General features: G+C 42.9%; 1 protein-coding gene and 1 long non-coding RNA gene across 5 annotated transcripts in view; one reads left to right on the top strand and one right to left on the bottom strand.

Moving 5' to 3' along the window:
- The window catches only part of LOC100016558 (zinc finger protein OZF-like), a 35,092-nt gene extending 26,832 nt beyond the window's left edge, over positions 1–8,260 (bottom strand). The window contains exons 1-3 of one of the 4 annotated variants that reach the window (XM_016424877.2): positions 8,080–8,260; positions 6,484–6,540; positions 3,533–3,585 (exon numbers count right to left, since the gene is read on the bottom strand). In XM_016424877.2, the coding sequence (XP_016280363.2) occupies positions 3,533–3,585; positions 6,484–6,540; positions 8,080–8,137 (168 nt within the window). In that variant the 5' untranslated portion in view covers positions 8,138–8,260. Of the gene's footprint in view, positions 1–3,532; positions 3,586–4,949 lie in introns of all 4 variants that reach the window. The other 3 variants (XM_056807528.1, XM_056807529.1, XM_056807530.1) reach the window with 3 other exon arrangements.
- LOC103095922 (uncharacterized) lies at positions 8,236–20,879 on the top strand. The gene is made up of 3 exons (XR_001624130.2): positions 8,236–8,430; positions 15,962–16,057; positions 20,551–20,879. It is a non-coding gene; the product is annotated as an uncharacterized LOC103095922 (long non-coding RNA).
- The last annotated feature ends 686 nt before the right edge of the window (positions 20,880–21,565 follow it).

The raw sequence follows: 21,565 nt of genomic DNA, 5'->3' as shown, positions 1-21,565 counted from the left end.
GTGAACTGATCCAACCATTCTGGAGGGCAATTTGGAACTATGCCCAAAGGGCGACAAAAGAATATCTACCCTTTGACCCAGCCATAGCACTGCTGGGTCTGTACCCCAAAGAGATAATGGACACAAAGACTTGTACAAAAATATTCATAGCTGCGCTCTTTGTGGTGGCCCAAAACTGGAAAATGAGGGGATGCCCATCAATTGGGGAATGGCTGAACAAACTGTGGTATATGTTGGTGATGGAGTACTATTGCGCTAAAAGGAATAATAAAGTGGAGAAGTTCCATGGAGACTGGAACAACCTCCAGGAAGTGATGCAGAGCGAGAGGAGCAGAACCAGGAGAACATTGTACACAGAGACAAACACACTGTGGTATCATCGAACGTAATGGACTTCTCCATTAGTGGTGGTGTAATGTCCCTGAACAACTTGCAGGGACCCAGGAGAAAAAAACACCATTCATAAGCAAAGGATAAACTATGGGAGTGGAAACACCGAGAAAAAGCAACTGCCTGAATACAAAGATTGAGGGGACATGACAGAGGATAGACTCTAAATGAACACTCTAATGCAAATACTATCAACAAAGCAATGGGTTCAAATCAAGAAAACATCTAATGCCCAGTGGACTTACGCGTCGGCTATGGGGGGTTGGGGGGGGAGGAAAAGAAAATGATCTATGTCTTTAACAAATAATGCTTGGAAATGACCAAATAAAATATATTTAAAAAAAAAAAAAAAAGAATATCTACCCTTTGACCCAGCCATAGCACTGCTGGGTCTGTACCCCAAAGAGATAATGGACACAAAGACTTGTACAAAAATATTCATAGCTGTGCTCTTTGTTGTGGCCCAAAACTGGAAAACGAGGGGATGCCCATCAATTGGGGAATGGCTGAACAAACTGTGGTATATGTTGGTGATGGAGTACTATTGTGCTAAAAGGAATAATAAAGTGGAGAAGTTCCATGGAGACTGGAACAACCTCCAGGAAGTGATGCAGAGCGAGAGGAGCAGAACCAGGAGAACATTGTACACAGAGACTAATACACTGTGGTATAATCGAACATAATGGACTTCTCCATTAGTGGCGGTGTAATGTCCCTGAACAACTTGCAGGGATCCAGGAGAAAAAAACACCATTCATAAGCAAAGGATAAACTATGGGAGTGGAAACACCGAGGAAAAGCAACTGCCCGAATACAGAGGTTGAGGGGACATGACAGAGGACAGACTCTAAATGAAGAATCTAGTGCAAATACTATCAACAAAGCAATGGGTTCAAATCAAGAAAACATCTAATGCCCAGTGGACTTACGCGTTGGCTATGGGGGGTGGGGGGGAGGAAAAGAAAATGATCTTTAACGAATAATGCTTGGAAATGATCAAATAAAATATATTAAAAAAAAAAAAAGAAAATATAAGCCCTTTTGGGTAGGAATGGTTTCAAAAAAAAAAAAAACCAAGACACTGTAGTGAAACCTATTTCTGCGGTCAAATTTACTCACCCTCTCTTATATCTATCACAATTTATATCTTCCACCATTTTAACTCACTACAGTTTACAACATCACTCTTTTAACTGTTACAGTTTAAGGCCTTCAACCATTTAAAATCTAACATGATGGAATAATATTGTGCTAAAAGGAATAATAAAGTGGAGGAATTCCATGGAGACTGGAGCGAACTCCAGGAATTGATGCAGAGTGAGAGGAGCAGAACTAGGAGAACATTGTACACAGAGACTGACACATTGTGGTACAAGAGAATGTAATGGTCTTCTCCAGTAATGGCTTTACAACGTCCCTGAACAACCTGCTGCGATCTACGAGAAAGAAAAAAAAAACTATCCTCAAGCAGAGGACAAACTGAGGGAGTAAAAACACCAAGGAAAAGCAACTGCCTGACTATAGAGGTTGAGGGGCCATGATTGAGGAGAGACGCTAAATGAGCGCCCTAATGCAAATACCAACAACAAGGAAATGGGTTCAGAGCAAGGACACATGTGATACCCAGTCGAATCGCGCTCCGGCTAGGGAAGGGGTGGCGGGGGGTTGGGGGGGAGGAAAAGAAAATGATCTGTTTCCAATGAACAATGTATGAAAATGACCAAATAAAATAATGTTAAAAAAAAAAAAGACCTCATGGTGGAGGTCTTTGAACTCCGGCCAGGCAGGAGAAATCCTATACCCTCTTTCTCTCTCTTCTCCCTCTTCTCCTTAATTCCTTCCCTCTATATTAATTAATTAATTAACATCACCATAAATTTCCAAACTGACTTTTTATTTTTATTTGGGATCTTCTCTGGCGACCAAATTAATTTAGATTAGGTCACAACCCTAAAATTATCCTCACATAATGTGCCTTGTTCCTGGGTCAACTACAAATAGCTTTGCTAAAGGTCTTTGAATACTTGAAGCTTCTCTTTTAAAAAAAAGGCCCTATTTCTGAATGGCTTTAAGCTGTTCTTGGTCTTACCTAAAACCACTTTGACTCTGTGGGCCAGGGAGCTCAGTAGGATAGCAGCTGTGTAGGTGACACTCTGGAATGGATCTGAAATCAATACTCCCCCTATCTGGGTGTCTTATTCAGGCTATGACTATTGATGACTGATAATTTTTGCAACAGGAGCTAGTGGCACATATTAGGTTCATAAAAGAAACCTCAACCCCCTTTCCTGTCTTCTTACACCTTAATCCTCTATAATCCAGGAAATTGGCCTCTAGATTGATCTTTGAGTTCTGATTCAGTGCCTTTCCATTGGCTGTCACTTGTTATTAGAATGTTCTCCATCCTCATTTTGGCCTCTGAGCATTCTTCAACTGTAAGCTAAATTTTCACCTTCTGAACAAATAATTCTTGGTCAGTCTTCCTTCTCAGAATACCTCCCATAAACCTTTCATAGAGCCTGTTTGCACAGTCACAGCTGCAGGTCTACCTCCTCAATCAGACTGGGAGGAACTTGTAGGATATGCCATGCTTTTTGTCCTTGTTTTCAATAGTGCCTGGCACAGAGAAGGGCTTTTCTACTCCCTCATTGCCTAGACCAAGGAAATGTTAAAGAAGGAGCAGCCTTTTTGACTTTGGGAGATTTGTATGACTTGAGGCAGAAGGAAATTAGTAGCATCATTTCTTCTCTGATTAAAGTACAGTCCTGGGGAAACCTTCAAGACTAGGCTTCAGGCCTGTCCAGGCACTTAAGAGAGCAAAGACATGATCCCTAGGTAATGAAGACTGAGTGAAATGGTTGTCTTTGTCAGTAATTTTAAAGAAGGAGAAATCAAACATGGAAGGTCAGTAATTCTGGGGGAAACATTAGTGTCTGAGATACCAAAGTGACAGTAAAATCAATTGAAAATACAGAAGAAGAGCAGGAAAGTGTTGTTCCTCCTGCATTTTGTTTCAAGCCTATTTTATGTAAGAAATGGTCTCTAAGTAAGCTATTGCCATCTTCATAATAAATTCTTTATAATGAATGAAATTCACCTCATTGGCTGACGTTGGTCAAATCTGTGCCTGAAATACACTCACCTGGGCTGTAAGTCTGTCACTCTCAGAGGCCATTCTCCCTGACTCCAGGATTCCTGTAGAGGTAGCAAAGTAGCCCAAGTAACTCCATTTTGTAAAATTCCTATCTTTCCCATTATGCCACTAGATTTCCAAAGTTACCCATTAGCTAGATAACAGATTGACTCACTGATCAAGGGAAGGTTGCAGGGATGGGGATGAGGGAGCAGGGTTTTAGAGGGGAACCACCAGGAAATGAGGAGTGGAAATGTGTGGGCAAAAAAACAGGCTTCAGACCCCTGGCAGGAAAGGGGGCTGGATGGCTTTGACAAAAGTGGAGCAGGAAATCAGTAAGTATGAATAAGGGGAGCAAAGGGAGGGACTGGGAAGATGATTTTCACATGAGTCGTGGCCAGAAAGTCAGAAACGTTTCAGTGGTAGTGTTCCAGCTGGACAGCTGAGGCTGGAGAAACGAGGTAAGTAGACCCTGAAGTCTAAGGAGGAGCTGGGGAGGACTCCAGAGGCTCTGTGGTAGAGCTCAGGCATCCTTGAAGGGAAACTGGAGACAGGGAGCCCAATGCTTGGGGTCTGCTAGAGAATCTGCTCCAAAGCAAGGGCGGTGGGGTGTAAAGGGTTAAAATGTTGGTAGGAGTTTGAACAACAGTCAGGAGAGCAGTTCAGTAAAATATAAAACACTTAGTTTATTCTGAGGAAAGTTTGGAGAGGAAAGAGCAAGGAGGAGAGTGAGACAACTCTGATGCCTATACCTAAGGTCCCACTCCTCACTAAGCATTTCTAAAAGCCCCTAAATCTATCTGTCTTCCAGGACAGTGTCTTCTGCCAGGCCAGGCCTGGCCTATCTCTGCCTTTCTAATGATATACCCACAACCTAACCACCCATCTGAATGAATCAATCAGCATCAATCACCTTCCACCTCCTTAAATTCATTGCTCTATACACACTGTCAGTTATTTTTCCAGCTGCCAGTTGGCCTCAGAGACACAGACAGACAGCTCTGCTCTCCGGGGAACCCAGAGACAAAAGCATCTTTTCAGCTGTCTGCAAGTCACCTACCAACTGCCAGCCACACCCTTCTAAGGGTCATCCACTGGCACTGCCCAGCGGAGGGGCTCATACAAACCTTTTGCTCCTTTGCCTCTTAAAGAGAAAAAGGGAAGAATTAAGAAAACTCTTAACAAGGGGAAGGTCAGGGGGAAAGGAAAGAATTTGCAATCTTGCATGTAAGATTTAAAAATTGGTTTTAATTAAATGGGTTTGACAAATAGAAGCATTAAGCATTATGAAAGTAAGATTGTTGCTGCCAATTATAAAATATTAGCCCTTAAGTCAAAATGACTGTTAGTAGCTTTTATTTACAATGAGGTAGAGGAATTGAAGGGGGAAATGTAGGAAGAAGGCAGAGACAGAGGTCTAGTCTACCTCTCTACGTGCTGCTCTGGTGAAGTCCAGCTCAGCCCCCAGCAATGGCTCCCTCAAGTTCCGGGTCTCCACATGGAAGTCCAGGTGGGGTCTCCAGCCAGAAATCCACCAATGCAAGCCTCCTCCTTCGGTTCTGGTAACTCACCCAGCAAGCCAATCCAGTGCAGAAAGCTCCAGTCAAGGACAAGTCCAGGAAAAAAGTGACTGCCTCCAACTCTCCCTTCAGCCAGGCTCACCATCCCAGAATGAGCACAAGTCCTAGAAGCCATCCTTCAGCATGAACCACCAGGGCAAAATGGTTGAAAATTCTTCCCAGTCTCATCTTTTAAAGTCCTTTTTCCTGTCACTTCCTGTCTCTCCCCCTTCACAGAAACCAATCACAGCTCCCAAATTTGTCTGGCCCTGCACAGACTGTGTCTGTAGAGTAATTTGGTGACTTGTGAACTCTTCCACTTAAGAGTCTTACCAAGGGTTAAGAAGGGCTACTTTAAGTTCTTGATTGATTAACTCAAAATAGACAAAGGGATAAAGAATTCCCTTTCACATGCATCCAAAACTGGGTCCTTGGAGGAGGAAGAAAGAACTCATGGATGTTTACAGGGGACTGGGTATGAAGATAGGACAATGAAATCCCTAATCAGAAGTTATGCCAGGGAGATAGGACACCTGGGTCCTGAAGGGAAGGCTGAAAGACAGGCCTCAGCATCCTTTGGTGTGAAGATGGATTAATTCTCCCCTGCCTACTTTTAGATTTAATCAACAGAAGTTTATACACCCCCACTTTATGCTTAAGTGGGGGGAGATCCGCAACCCAAGTGCTAAAGTGGATGACAACTCAGAAACAACTGACTGCTCACTGGGCAGTCTTAAGAAAATTCTAAAATTACAACTGGTCCCTGTGAACTAGGGGGAAGGCACAGGGAATGAGGAAGATAAGGTTGCAACTTCCTGTGAGGGAGTTGTTGAAGCTCTTTAGAGGTTATGAATGTTGATGGAAGATCATTTGGTGAGACTGTACTTCACTTTGAATTGGTGAGTGGAAAAAGCTGACCTTCCTTTCCTGACTTCCTGAGAGATTAACACCAGATAGGCCTCCTTCTCAGGGGTCTTACCTCTGGGCCCTCCTGCTGGGCCTTGGGAGCCCTGCCAGAGCAATGCCAGGCACCTGAGCAGGTATCTAGCTGGTTAAGTCACATTTCTTATACTACCCTCTTTCTCATTTCTCTACTTTCACTCTTTCCCTCTATAAATAAACTGCTCTAAAAGTCATTTTGACTTAAGATATATTAATTTGGACCACACTCATATGTTTAGTCCAACCTTAATTTTTAACCCTTACATTGGGCAAAATCTGTAGGTCTGAAAAGTGTGACCTAATGGTAAATCTGTGGAGGGGGACTGTAGACATGACAAAAATGAAAAAAGAAAAGAGATGAAGGTAGGTTAGATGAAGAGAAGGAGACCTGATGACAAGGAGAGCCAACAGAAGTCAATAGGTGGAGGTTGGTAGAAGGGCAGCTGGGATCGGACCTACCTGTAACCTCCAGAAGGCAGTGAGATTGCTGCTCCAAGGGAAGGTAGGGTGAGTAAGCTGCAAGGAAAATGAGAGATTTCCCATCCAAAAAAGAAAGCAAAGGAATCTGAGGACCAAGACTTCCTGCTAGATTCTGGGCAGCTCACTATGGGAGAGTCTTCCTAGTCTCCCTTTATTCCTGCTCTCATTTCAGCCCCTGAGGTGACTTTGCTCAGGCCCAGGGCATCTCATTGACCCACTGCTAACTTAAAGCACACATTTCTTCTAGGATCAAAGCTCCAATGCCCTCAGGCATCCAAAGCCCTTTAGGACCCATCCCCCTCCTATCCTCTCTTCCACCTTTCTCCTTGAAACATACTCTGGAACCTGGCCATATTAGCCTCCTGGTGCTTCCATGAACAGGAACCACAGCAGCAGCACCACCACCAGCACCACCACTGTGTCCCAGGTCACAGGCATTTTCTCTGGCTGTCCCCCATGGGCAGGCAGAATGCTCTCTCTTCCCCAGCTCAGACCAATGACCTCCCCAGCTTCCCTAAAGTCCAAACTAGAATCTCACCTCCTGCAAGAAGCTTTCCTCAACTCCTCCCAATTCTAGTGCCCTCTCTTTGGTCAGTATTTCCTATTTAGCCTGATCAGAACGTGCTTTTGGTAACCTGAAACAGAGGACTGCCCAAGTGGCAACTAGGGCTTTTCACTTGGCTGGAGGGATTGCAGTGAGGGAGTCACCAACTAAGGTGGAAGTAAAGCAGGATCCCTGCCCCTCTCCCCAAGACAGAAGGGGATGTGTTTAAATAAAAGTCAACAGGAAAGTGATTTGGGGTTTGAGGAGTGCCTAACCTCTGATCAGATCAAAGGCTCTAAGTTTCAGGAGATAGCCCAAGTCTTCTCCAACAAGAGGGGTCTAAGGCTGCCAGGGATGAGCAGGGGAAGCCTGAGACTCAGTCAGGATCGTGCCTGGGATTCTGCTGCCTTTCATGGGGCTGGACGGTTTGAAAAAAGCAGAGGCGGGGAGGGAAGTGGGAGGGGGGTTAGGGGGGTGTCTGGGTCCTAGGAGCAGTGAGGCAGGACCCCTGGGTCCTTCCAGGGCGTGTGAAAATTGTATCTTTTCCTGTCCCCAGTCAGGATGTTTTGGCAGGAAACAAGATCCCAAAGGGGAAGCAGGCAGCCACAGCCAAACCCTCCCAGAAACAAGAGCAGCCCCATGGGCAAATCACATCATTCGGTAACGAAATTCGCAGTCTGCCAACAGCTTGTCATCCGGGCACGGCTATTCCCTCCGGGTCAGCTCCTGCCCTACCCAGGTCCTTTCCGGACCTCATCCAGCCCTGCCAAACTCCAGAGCCTCGAGGGGGTCCCGACTTTGGGCAGATCGGAGTGTGTACATGAATGAGCCTCAAGGCGGCACCCGCGGGAGCTGGTCTTTCCTCCCCAAAAAACCACGAGACTTCAAACACCGCCCCCCACACAAATATCCCAGGGGATCCACGCTGCCTGGGGCTGCCCGTGGGGAAGGGAGTAATGCCCTCTGCGGTTCCCATTCCTTCTCCCACCATGAGCTATGCCCTCTACCACTAGATCCTCCCCACTGTAGACCTCTTCTCCCCCAGTGATCGTCGCTCCTTTCCCCGCAGTCCCTGTTCCACGATTTCATAAACTAATTAGCCGTTCATTCAGTTGGGGGAGCAGGAGGTTCCTAGCCGCACAAATCTTTGGAAGGGGAAGAAGGAGGTATGGACAGAGCGAGCGCCTGACTTCCTATTTCCCAGAGACCTCTGCGCTGCTGGTGCATCATGGGCTGGACGGCTCCGCCCTTTCCTTGGGGGCTGATCCTACACCCTCGTCTTCCCTGGGAGCAGTCTGAGCTTCGCTCCACCCCTTCATCCCCTCTCCCCGTCACCGCGGGGCTGCCCAGCCCCTCCTCCTAGCGTCCTCCCAGGGAGCCAGGTAGGAAATATTGGTTTCTGGGCTGTTCCTTTCTGTGCTCGCCCACTTCAGGGCACTGTCTCCTCACTTTCGAGATGAAAGAAAAGGATCCCGGGGGCCTCCGGGGTCCAGAGTTCCAAGCTCTTTTTGGCAATAAAACAGTTTGGGAGACGCAAAATTATTCTCCTCTCCTCCCCCCACCACCCTTGCAGAAAAGGAGGGGAAAAGAAATAACGTGTGCGTGTCCAGGTTCCCGAGGGTCTCGAGAGCCAGGCTCGGGAGTGGGATCGTACCGGCGTTGCTGTTCATTCCTGGTCCTCTAAATAACCTTTTGCAGAAGGCTGAACCCTAAGTAATACCGTGAGATTGGCGCCAGGCTGCGGGGGAGGCTTTGAAGAATTCTTAGGCCAGTTCCCTCGTGTGGTTGTGTTTGCCACCATCTGACTCCTCCGATTGCAGGCCCTATACTTGTCTATACGTGCTCTCCCCTAGAAGCCTGGGCTGTAAGTAAACTGACCACTTTCCCGCTGACCATGATCTGAGGAGATTTGACATTTGGTGGTGAGTTGCTAAGTGTGTGGCAAGACCTTCCAAGGCAGTGAATGGATTCAGCTGTGTGAGATCCTCAGGTCCAGATGGTAGGACCAGCTCAAGAGCTAGGAAAGGCTCCTCACAGGAGGGATCCTACTTGTCTTTTCAAGCCCTTGAAGAAAATTTAAAAAACAAACAAAAAAACTTTTATCTGATTAACTTTAATAAGATAAGAAAAACCAGTTCCCCCAACTGAAATTAACTCTGCTAAACTTTGAATGTAGATTCAAAGTTCCCTTCTAGGCGTGGGATTGGTCTTTATATAAACCAATCCCATGCCTGGATGTAGGAGGCGTGGTCCCTCCCCAGCACAGGATTGGTCCATTCAAGACCAATCCCACACCAGGAGCTAGGGGAGCAACCCTGGGGCATGCTGGGGGCTGAAGTTCACAATATTTTAAAACTCTGCACAGGTTCACAGGGACCAAGATACAGGGAGGGAAGGCCAGGTCACCCCCACTATCCACGTGAAATCCAGAAACCTCAAACTTGAAGCCTAGTAAGATCTAATGAACCCCAAGTTCAGTCATCTTGAAAGATGGAGACCCCAAAGCTTGTCCTTGTTCCCTTGAAGAATCTGCGTTGAAGGCAGTCACAAACTAGCAGGTTCAGACTGAACAATCATAGTGCAAGGACTCAGCTAGGTGAGGTTAAGACATTTTAATCAAATGCTAAACTATCCTTTGTCTCAGGAGCTTCTCCCATTGTATCAGAGAGCCTTTCCCAAGCAGAGCCATAGTCATACTTGGGAAGGGGCCACCCCCTTTAGTGTCCATTGTTGGCAGGCCATTTCCCTCAGCTCCTGGCCTCTGCTCTGCTTCCTGTCCCAAGCCGGTCAGCTGGTTTGACATTCCCAGTTTCTGTATAGCCATGGGGATGCCAATCAATAATATTTCCTAGACCTCAGTTCCCCAAATTCTTTAGTCCTTCAGAGCTGTCCTCTAGGCAGTGTCACTCCTGGGTAATGTCCCAGAGTCCCAGGTGTAGACCCTGCAAAAGTGTAGTGCCAGGCTCTGAGTAAAGGCCAAGTGTGGACTCATCCCTTTCCTCAGTAAAGACTTGATTTTTCTGGCTATTTAAGTAGGTCTGTGCTATTTCCAAGTTAACACACTATACAACCCTCTGTAAGAGAGGAAAGTCAGATTCAGCATGCAAAAGAGCAACCCAAGTGGGGAGGAGCAGGGAAGACAGAGAATTCTGGGAAAAAAACAGAAGAGCTGAGAAGATTCAAAAGAGTTACTTCACTTCTCTTTGGGAGCTTCTCAAGAGTGGTTGGTCTCAGAGAAATCTCTGAAGCAGAAAGACCTTCTGAGCATTTGACCATCTCTCTCTGTGAACTCAAACCTCTTGGATCCAGCTGATGAGAAAAGCAGTGGATAGGACTTTGATTATAAAGCCAGCCATCCAAAGAAGATTTTTCTCTCTATTCCCTAAAGTCTGTCCTTGAACTTTATACTACAGCCTGGATAGATAGAAGTCAAGACAGATCTCACAACTGACCTAGGAGGGTCAGGATTTGGGGATGGCGTCAGTTGTTAACTTTAGGGATCTCCTAATTCCCACTTTCCTCTTCCTTACCCAATAATCCTATTTACCCTATTTTGTTAGTGTCCCCTTAGAACAAACAGTTATTCCTTAGATCAAGTGCTTGCTTCATAATATTCATGGAGAGAGATATGAAGCTTGGGGAGAACTATACTTTTTCCTCAAGGAAGAAGAATCACTTTCAGCCCTTGGTTTTACATTCAACCCAGTCTCTGAAGAGATATACTCTGTAATTCTGAAGACAACTAGTGCTGGTTTTACTAAGGAAAGAGAGAGAAGGAACAATCTATCCCCCTCTTCACCTTCTTGCTCCATTCCATCTCTCTCATGCTCTAGCCTCAAGTAAACATAGTGGGGGGCTCCATTTCCCCATCTATTACAGCTGGCATCCCAGACAACAAGAATCCAATAGTTACACTTGACAGTTGGAAGAGACTGGGGGGTGGGGCAGCCATCTTGGGGTACAGAATTCTATACAAGTACATACAGGGATTAAAACAGATGTCTTTGTTCCTGTAAAATGAGAGGCTTGTAAAAAAACAACTGAATTGGGGGGGGGGGGGAACACAGAAAGTGAAGATGTACCAGAAAGTGATGTGGACTTTACTAGTGTTACCCATATTGGCACACTGGTATTATTCAATATTGGTACCATGATGTAAATATTAAAATTAATATACAATAACTAAATATTAAATTTTATAAAGTTTTATTAATAATAACTAAACCAAAAGAACTGCCTGAATTCAGCCTGGTCATAGGTCAAACAGAGGCATGGGTGGAGCATATATCCACTTAAATACTAATAACATGATCTTGCCAATGTGGAGACACAGGAGAGATTATAGGGAATTTTGGGAAATACTAAGGACCTCTGTGGAATGAAGTTAAAGGTTCAAAATCTCCATTTATACATACCCCCCCCCCCCAGTGATCATATTGGGAAACCAGTTTTCCCCAAAAAGATCATGGAAACATAATCAACTTAAAAATTGCAATAATTTGTGGATAAAAGGAAAAGAGAACAAAACCAATGATTGCTAGGTTGACAAAAAGCCAATTTGAGAACAGTCCCATTTGGCATGAGAATATACATTCAAAACAAAGGCATTTCAACCCCTCATAGTTTAATTCACATCCCAAAGTTCACTCTGGATCTCCTGGTGCAGCATGTGGTCTCTGCAGGCATCTATCTTCATGGCACATTCTGGAGTCTGAGAGGTAGTAATTTTCTTACCTTAAAATTGTTCAACGTTAAATCAAAGTTCACAACAATAACTTGCCCCACCCCAGGTGAATAATAAACACAGGGATCACTCAGAGATGCATGGCTGAGTTATGAGGTATAGAAATCAATTTTCAAAAGAAAATAAAAAACATGAAAAATCCAAATAAAAGAGAAAAATAACTTGTGGATGAAATACAAAATGTAAAAGTCTTATGTCTAAAAAAATATAAGTAAAGGAAAAACAAATCTATAACAGGTCCTTGAATCAGGGCCCAATTAAAATTATTTAAGCAATTATGCATTTACCCAATCAGGAGCCAGTGTAATATTTATAGGGAAAGATGAGTGGATATGAAGAACGGGGGACAAGGAAAGTTTGTAGCAGGGAATGGAGGAGTTGAAGGGAGAGAGGGATATGGCTGCCGGTGAAGCAAAGGAGAGAAATGCCCCCTGCCGAGAGGCTATTTTTGAACAAAATGGGGTGTCCAAGAAATGAGCCCCTTATGATAGCCTGCGGGGATGTCTTCTCTATGGATTGATGCCGAATATGTCCCAGAGCGGGTAAACACAGACCCTCTTGAGGGACAAGCCTTTCCCCAGGCTTTGGTCACCCATTAGGGTTCCGATAAGGACCATTTGTAATAGACTGTCCTGAGATTCAGCTCCCTCTATGCCCCAGAAAAGATAGTCCACTTATGTTTTCTGTCCTTTCCATGAATATGTAACTTGCATTGGATTACAGCCACTTCTTTTGGAAGATCTACAGCTTTTATAAGATGGTCTATTAATTTGCCATATGCAATTGGTTTCCCAGCAGATGTTTTATACCCTCTGTTTTCCCATATGATTGCAGAAGAATGCAAGGTAGAGAAAGCATAATGCAAGTCTATGAAAATGTTAACCCTGTTTCCTTTTGCTAACTCCAGAGTCATGAGCAGGGCCTTTAGCTTGGTGCCTTGGGTGCTAACATGACTTAGCAATGATGCATGCCAAAGCATTTTGTCATTGTCAACTATTGCAGCTCCTGTGATTCTACATCCTTTGTATTCACGTATGAGGACCCATCAGTGTATAATTCTATCTTGGGATTAATAAGAGGAGTGTCTTTGAAAAAAGAAAACCAAACTGACAGTATCCAAGATGAAAAGGGAGACCTCACCTCTAATGAAGAGGAAATTAAGGCAATCATTAAAAACTATTATGGCCAATTATATGGCAACAAATATGGCAACCTAGGTGATATGGATGAATATTTACGAAAATATAAATTACCTAGATTAACAGAGGAAAAACAACCCTGTATCAGAAAAAGAAATTGAACAAGACATTAAAGAACTCCGTAAGAAAAAATCCCCAGGTCCTGATGGATTCACAAATGAATTCTATCAAACATTCAAAGAACAACTAATTCCAATATTATACAAACTATTTAACAGAATAAGCAAAGAAGGAGTCCTACCAAATTCATTTTATGACACAAATATGGTACTGATTCCAAAGCCAGGCAGGTCAAAAACAGAAAGAAAACTATAGACCAATATCCTTAATGAATATAGATGCAAAAATTTTAAATAGGATACTAGCAAAAAGACTCCAGCAAGTCATCACAAGGGTTATTCACTATGACCAGGTAAGATTCATACTAGTAATGCAAGGATGGTTCAATAGTAGGAAAACCATCCACATAATTGACCATATTAACAAGCAAACTGACAAAAATCACATGATTACCTCAATAGATGCAGAAAAAACCTTTGACAAAATACAACACTCATTCCTATTGAAAACACTAGAAAGTACAGGAATAGAAGGATCTTTCCTAAAAATAATAAACAGTATATATCTGAAACCATCAGAAAACATCATCTGCAATGGGGATAAACTAGAAGCAGTAACAATTAGAGAAGAAAAAAAAATTGAAAGTATTAAAATAGACAATGAGGAGACCAAGCTATCACTCTTGGCATGTGTTTTTTTTTAATGTTGTATCCCTTTTATTCCTTTATTTCTAATGATCATTTAATAATTCTCCTAAAATATTTTTAATTATTGAAATTAATTTTAATCTTTACAATGATGAGAAAAATCATCTGCTTCCGGAGAAAGGACTGATGGACCCTGAATTTAACCTAAAGTATGTTTCCTCTTTTTTATTTCTTTTTGTTTTCATTTGTGATTCCTTCCACAAAATGAATAATTTGGAAAAATATTTTGCATGATTTCTCAGGTAAAGTTTAGATCAGATGACTTGCTCTCCTGGGGGATGGGAAAAGGAAGGAGGGAGAATATTTGGAACTCAATTTTTAAAAAGTGAATACTAGAAATTTTTACATGTAACTGGGGAGAAAATAAAATATTCTAAACACATATCCCTGCATGTAGCTGTGAGATGTATGTGAGCTGTTTCTCTTCTAATTTCTATAGTATGATCTTTAATATTAAGGTCACATTTCCTTATAGAATCTGTAATAAAGTATGCTGTAGGCTCATGGTCTAAGCCTCATTTATTTCCAGACTGCATTCTAGTTCTCTTAGCAGTTTTTATCAAAGGAAGAATTTTCCACCAAATAGCTTGTTTTCTACTTTATCAGACACTGAGTTTTTTTCTGACTCTCCTTTCTTTAATCTGTCCCATTGCTTTATCTCCTTATTATCTTACCCTTACCCCAGGTTTAGGAGAACTCCTAACTTGTGATCTGGTCTGAGCTTTGGTAGTGCTATTCCCCAGTTATCCTGGCTTCTTTTCATCATTTCCCATGATATGATTGGCCTTTAGTTTTTTGGGAATAGGTATTGGGAAGGTGTGAGACCCCTTTTCTGGGAATCCCATCTGTTCCTCTTCCCCCTCCCACCTTGGCAAGTCCTTAATTTTTCTCCAGGGAGAAGGCAGATGACCCAATATTGTATTGTTCCCTTTTCATCCACTCTTCTTAATTTAATTCATCTGTTTTAAGGTATATATGGTACAGACAGGACAAGTCCAGAGCATCAATCCATCATGGATTTGGCAGGTCACAGCATGGAAAGTAAGAGTGCCCTGTGAAGTAGAACCACTTGCTCTATTATGGAGTTCCAGCAGGTGGAGGGGAAGGAGGAGCTATTGGTCACCCTGTTTGTAGCAAGCTTCTGGGTGTGTCAGCCCTGCAAAGCCAGTCCTTCAAGCATCAGGGGGTCCCTAAGGGGCAGATCTGAAGATTTTCAACTACAATAGAGACCACCTCCTCAGTTTTCATTCTATCCATCCTGTCTGTAACCTTTGGTGCTTTTGGCCCACTCTCTTCTCCTGGATATTCTCTTCTCTCTGGGGTTTTAGGACATGGCTCTCTCCTGCTTTAGCTCCTACCTCTCTGACCTCTCATTCTCTATCTTCTTTGCTGGCTCCTCCTCTACATCACTCCTTATAAGAGTAGGGCTAGGGTTAGAGTGAGGGAGCTCCTCCAGCCCTGTCTTTGACCCTCTCCTCTTATTCCTCTGGACCTCTTTACTTTGTGGTCTCATCAACTACCAGTGATACAATCACCATTTCCCTGCTGATGAGTCTCAGATCTCCATTTTCTGTGCTGACCTCCAGTCTTGCATCTCTAATTTTCTTACAGGAATTTCATACTAGAGAACCAGTAGACATCTTGAGCTCAACATGTCCAAAACAGACTCTCTCACTTAGACAGAGCCCCCACCTTCTCTATAGCTGTGTCCTCCTCATCCCTGGGGCTCAAAACCTAGGAACCACTCATGCCTCCTCACTGTCTCTTACCCACATATCCAATATGGCAACAAGACCTGTCAGTTTCACCTTTGTAACATCTCTCCAAAGTGCCCCCTTCTGTCCTGTGTCACTGCCATCATCCTGGTGGGGGCCCACATCCCCCCTCCTGGACTATTAGGACAACCTGCTGCTGTGTCTATCTCCCACAAGGCTCTCTCCACTCCAAGGCCTCCTCCATTCAGCCACTAGAGTGGCTTTCCTACAATGCAGTTCTGATCATGTCACTCCCCTACTCCATGACTCCCAGTGGTTCCCTATTCCCTCCAGGATCATTTACAAAACATTCTGTTTGTTGTTCAAAGTCTTTCTTTCCAGTCTTTTTATACATTACTACCCAGTCTGTATTCTTGGATCCAGAGATCCTGACCTCCTGGATTCCTTCAGCTATAGACTTTTAAAATATCTCTTATCTTTTCTCTTAGAATAGATACTAAGCATCTGTTGGCAGACAGAAGATGGCTAAAAGATAGGCAATTGGGTTAAGTGGCTTACCCAACATCACACAGGAAATGTCTGAGGTAAGATTTGAACCCTGGGACCTCCTGTTTCTAGTTCTAGTTCTCTATTCACAAAGTCATCTAACTGTCCCAAAATGGGAAAGGGTTTGTTTTTTTAACCCTTACCTTGCATCTCAGAATCAATTCTAAGATAAAAGAGTGACAAGGACTAGGCAATCAGGGTTAAGTGACTGGCATAGGATCAATCACTCAGCTAAGAAGTGTCTGAGGTCACATTTGAACCCAGGTCCTCCTTACTCCAGATCTGGCAGTCTATCCACTATGTCACCTGGTTGCCTCTAGCTTCAGGCATTTTTGATGGATTTCTGCCATGCCTGGAATATTTTTCGTCCACAGTTCAGAACACTGACCCCTTTGAACTTCCTATATGTCCCAACTAAAGACTAAAAACTCTGCAGGAAATCTTCCCTTGTCCCTCTTAGTTGAGTGCCTTCATTCTTCTCATTCTTCCTTATTTCTCTTGGACAGAACTTGCTTTGTGTCCACATGTGCCTCCATATTATCTCCCTCCCCCATTGCACTGTGAACTCCTGGAGAGCAAGGTTTGTCTTTTGCCTCTTGGGGAATCCCCAGAGCATAGCACAGGGCCTGGGGCAGGACAGATGCTGAATGTAGCTGGAATGCAAATGAAATTTTCTGGTCCTTCAGATGCTCTGGGTATGTCCCTGTCTTCTCTGTATCTACCTCCTCTTCTCCCCTGAGGTCCTCCAGTCCAACACAAGAAGCATTCTTCTGGAGCAGATGGGACAACACAGGATTCTTCTCATGATCCCCTCTCTCTTCATCTTCACTTTTAGCCCTACAGGGTTTCCTCATTCCTCCCTTTCTCCTTGTCTGTAGCTTTGAAAAGAAGCCTCTTGGGGGCAGCTGGGTGGCTCAGTGGATTGAGAGTCAGGCCTAGAGATGGGAGGTCCTAGGTTCAAATCTGACCTCAGATACTTCCCAGCTGTGTGACCCTGGGCAAGTCACTTAACCCCCATTGCCTAGCCCTTACCACTCTTCTGCCTTGGAGCCAATACATAGTATTGACTCCAAGAAGGAAGGTAAGGGTTTTAAAAAAAATAAAAGAAGCCTCTCTCAGGTCTCTGATGTTTCTCTGCTGCTACTGTTGTCTTCAGTTATTCACTCCCCTGAATTTCTGCTGCTTAGGGTATACATGAAGCAAATTATCTCTTCACTTTGGGCTTTCCTTCCAAAAATACTTCAGATTCCTCTTCATTAGTGAATATCTACTGTTCTGTCCAGTGCTGTGAAGCTCACATTTGTAGGTCTTAGGAGTGAAATTAATCAAAGGGTAAACTGAGGCAGTTCTCCAAGGAAGACAAGCAGGGGGATGCTTCCTGTCAATAAAAAGGGATTAGGGGCTTGCCTCTATTAATGCCCCAAACCCTAAGAATACAGATAGATCTTTTTTATAAGTTTGGGGGAGCACAGAACCAACAGGATAAGAGATTTCTATCATAGAATTGAGGCCCACCATTGGTTATAGAGCTGAGATAATCATGGACACTATGATTGATCAGAATAATCAATTATAAGGGGCCAGAAGTGTCCCACCCTTTCTCTCCTTTGAGTGTGATTTTTATGTGAGTCCAATACAAGGTTAGGGCCCCAACTTAGGACAGCAAACCAGACATCTTTGAGAGTTGGTTTGGGGGTGTTGAAATACTAGACCTGATTTCCTCGGGCTCCCCTTAATCCTCCAAGATCAGCTAATGCCTTGAAACAAGACTAGAACTGTAATGAAGTATCCAAGAACTGGATTTTGCCCTTCACCTATTATAGGTTGGCTGAATATGGAACCAAGACAAGAGTCAGAGAACCATGACTTGGGCAGTTACCAGGCAAAAGCAGTTAATGGTAAATAAGATCAGTAAGTAAATGATACAAGATCAGTTCAGCCTTCTCAGAGGATAGGTCTCCCTGGGCTGCATCCTGAGTTCCCTCACCCTTTGGAACATTCTCTCATTTCTCATGGATTTGGAATAATCTGGTATTATTCCAGTGTCCTTACCATTGTATTTGAAGGTCTTTCTTCTGAGGACTTGTAGTACTTTTTGTTTCTGACTTGAACTGTTCCATGTATTAAGTAATTAGTAACTTTTAGGAGTTGAAATAAAACTTAGGCAGGAGTGAAGATTTGAGGGGTGCTGGGCACCTTAACTGGGAGAAAAAGAATGTTTAGGTGATGATGAAGGAAGAATTCCAGAGTTTCCTTGAGGAAAGGCAGTTGGATTTACTGGACTTTGTCACTTTTTGGATTCTGAGACTCAAACAAACAGTGGGTTGCTTGGTAGTTTCCTCTGCTATTCCTGCGAATTGGAGATAGCTGTTCGAGAATAACATCTACATTTTTGGAGACTGAAGGAAGATTCAACAACAGAGACTGAAGACTCTCACTGTTCCCTGATTGAAACCAGAAGGGGCAGAAGAGGGCTTATTTCTGTGAATCTGCAGTCAGTCAGTGACTGTCTCATCTTGAGCTGGAGATGGAAGAAAATAGAGAAGTCTAATTTGTTCATAGAAGGAATTAAGTATACATTAATTTAGAATCGTTTAGTAAGATAGAGGGTTAATTTTAGTCAGATAGCATAGTAAGTGTAGGCAAAGAAGCAATCCTGTGAGGGATAAAGGTTTTTCTGGGTCTTAGTTAGAAGTCTTAGTTTTAGGGTAAAATAATATATAAGCAATATTCCTACTTTTCTATTTCCTTTTCCTTTCCCTAATCTTGATAAACAAATAAATAGGTTTGTTATATTTCAGTCTCCAGTGACCTTTATCAACAGCTAGTAATCTAATAGCCAGCTATCAATATTAATCAATGCTAGGGTTTATAACCTACAATAACAGTTAATAAAAACAGTATCCACTTGCAATCTTGCTGTTTGCAGCCTGGGGATGGTTCCTTTCTGAAGGCAATCTATGAATTCTTTCCATGGAAATTTCATTTTCTTTGGTCCTGAAGTTCTGGCCAATGTTCTTTGATTGTTCTTTTCCTTATTGTGTTCATAGTTTTGACCCAATTCTGTTCTGGGTGGGCTCTAACCTTTAGGTTGTTTGTGTTCCTCCTATCTTTGAGTTCAGTATGTTTGGCTTTGGAAGTAGAAAGATTTTCTTTTACTGTTGACTTTTCTTCTAGGTTGTCCTTCCTTCCCTTCTATGGATTTCCATTCCAGATCTCTTGTTCCCTCTTTTGTTGTCTTTGGGGAGGCTTGCCCTGGTAGATTCTGGTTTTCTATTCTCTTAGCCCCAAGGTTCTAACAATCTAACAGAGATACACAATACGCATAAGTGGGATGAAAAGAGTTCTGTGTGGAGAGATGGTGCCCATATCAGGGCCCTGGTGGAGAATTCAATCAGAGAAGACCCAAAAAAGTAGATCCATGTGAAAAACAAGATGTTTGAGATTCTCTTTCTTCAAGAAAAGAGGTTTAGAGTTCATTACCTCTCCCTGTGGTGGTGTTGGATGGATGTGGGAGGTCTGAGAAAGAAAGAGGTTGGAGTAGCATCTGCTAAGTGTGAGTCAGGGAATCAAATAAAGATCAGTTATCAGTCCCTAACAGGTCTGCTTTTCTTTGCTGAGAATCCACATGGTTAATACTAGGCAGTGAAGAAGAGTAACTCAAGAGATCCTAGAGGAAAGAAAAGATTTATAAATTCTTCAGAATTTGAAAAAGCATTAGAGAGAGACAGAAATTCCTCAAATTATTCAGAAGTCAAATCCTAGAATAAAGGAAGTGAAATGGACAAACATCTCATTCCAGCACACCAGACACATGTTATGCATAAAGCAGGTTGGAAATAGAAGTGGTCCCTCCAGAGTATCAGGTTATTTTCAGATCTGGCCAACCTCTCCTTTCTATGGGCCATCAGTATCTTTTACTCATTCCCTTGACTCTTGTTCTTTGAATTTTCTAGAGTTCTAGCTGTGTGTTTAGATCATTTCTTTCTCATAAGGAAAGTGCCAACATTTTTTCCTCTGTATTAGCTGAAAGAAAACCAAAATTGATGAAATCTTGCTTTTTAATTGAATAAAGGAACTCTCCCTTCTCCATCATAATTACTTTTATTTTGTGACATGATATATGATTAAGAAATATATGCCTTATACAAATGAAAGCAATTATAAAGCAAGGGCTTGGACTATGAACCATCCTACCAAGAGGTACTTAAAGCCCTGACTGTCACAACAAAAAAGTCTCCTTCACTTGTCTGGAAAGTATGCCAGATCACTCCTTCGAGTCCGGATTATAATTAACATCCCCTTAGGACCCTCCTTGTGTTTTATCCAGATCAGACTGGGTTTCAGTCATGCAGAAAACATTCTAGACCTTTGTTCTCTTTTTAGGCACCTTGTAGAACTCTCTTCCCCTCAGAATATACGGCATTGGCCAGATTCTCACAAACTCTTCAGAGATTGTGGTTGAGAACATGTCACTTGTAAGTATTGGGAAGGAAGAACTTTCACTTCAGCCTCTCTTTCTTCTCCACAGATCCACACAGTTCCCAGCAAGAACACAGACTTTCTCCATGACTCCATAGGGCGATATGTTCCAGAGTAGGACACTTCTCAGCATCATTCCAATGCATCATAGAGCTGCTTTGCTCAATACTCCATTGGGCTCTTAAAGATTCAACTTCTAGTGCTGACTCTAAAACTGAAAAAGGGTGGGACCTTTGGGTTGAAGATGATTATGAATAGATGAAAGAGGCCAGAAAGTCAATCATGGATGTCATGAAGAGGCACACAAAAAGACCAAATGCCTGATCTAAATTTGAAAATATCAAACAAAAAATAAATGAAGCACCTATGTAAAGATAATTTTAGGGTTGTGACTTAAATCTAGATTTAATTGGTCGCCAAGGGAAATCTCAAATAAAATACCCAAGCCAGTCTGGAAATTTATGGTAATTTAATTAATATAGAGGGAAGGAATTTAAGGAGGAGAGAAGAGGATATAGGATTTCTCTTGCCTGGCCTGTGCTAGGGGGAGTTTAAAATCCCCTCCTCTAGGCCTCTGAAGAAGATTAGAGGCTTCTAAGAGGATAAAGTTGGAAAGTAAAGGAGGAAAACTCAGCCAGAAACTCACCACTGAACCAGAGAATAGCTTGTAGCCATGCTAAGATGCTGAAAGGCCCAGCACGCTGCTATCAGCCAACTCTCCACCACCAAAAAGTGACGGAGAGAGGAAGTGACCCAAATATATAGATCTTTCACCCTTGTGTCTCCTCCTCTAAATTTTCACGTCTACCAATCACATCAAAGGCTTTCTCCAGGACTGCCCATACTTTTAGTTCTCATCTTCTTTTGATTAGATTATATCTTTAGAATTACTTAACACTTCTTTAAGTTCACCTTTTGTTAGTTACTTGACCTTTTTGTGATTAATTTAACCTCTATAGTTACTTAACATCTTTTTGTATTAAGATCTTAAAATAGACTTAGCTTAAAGTTCTAGCTTCACTATAAGGTAAGAGTTAAGTACCTTCATTGTTCAATTAGGAGAT

The sequence above is a fragment of the Monodelphis domestica genome, chromosome 8, assembly GCF_027887165.1.
Source record: "Monodelphis domestica isolate mMonDom1 chromosome 8, mMonDom1.pri, whole genome shotgun sequence".
Classification (NCBI taxonomy): Eukaryota; Metazoa; Chordata; class Mammalia; order Didelphimorphia; family Didelphidae; genus Monodelphis; species Monodelphis domestica.
This window is presented reverse-complemented; position numbering and strand designations above follow the sequence as displayed.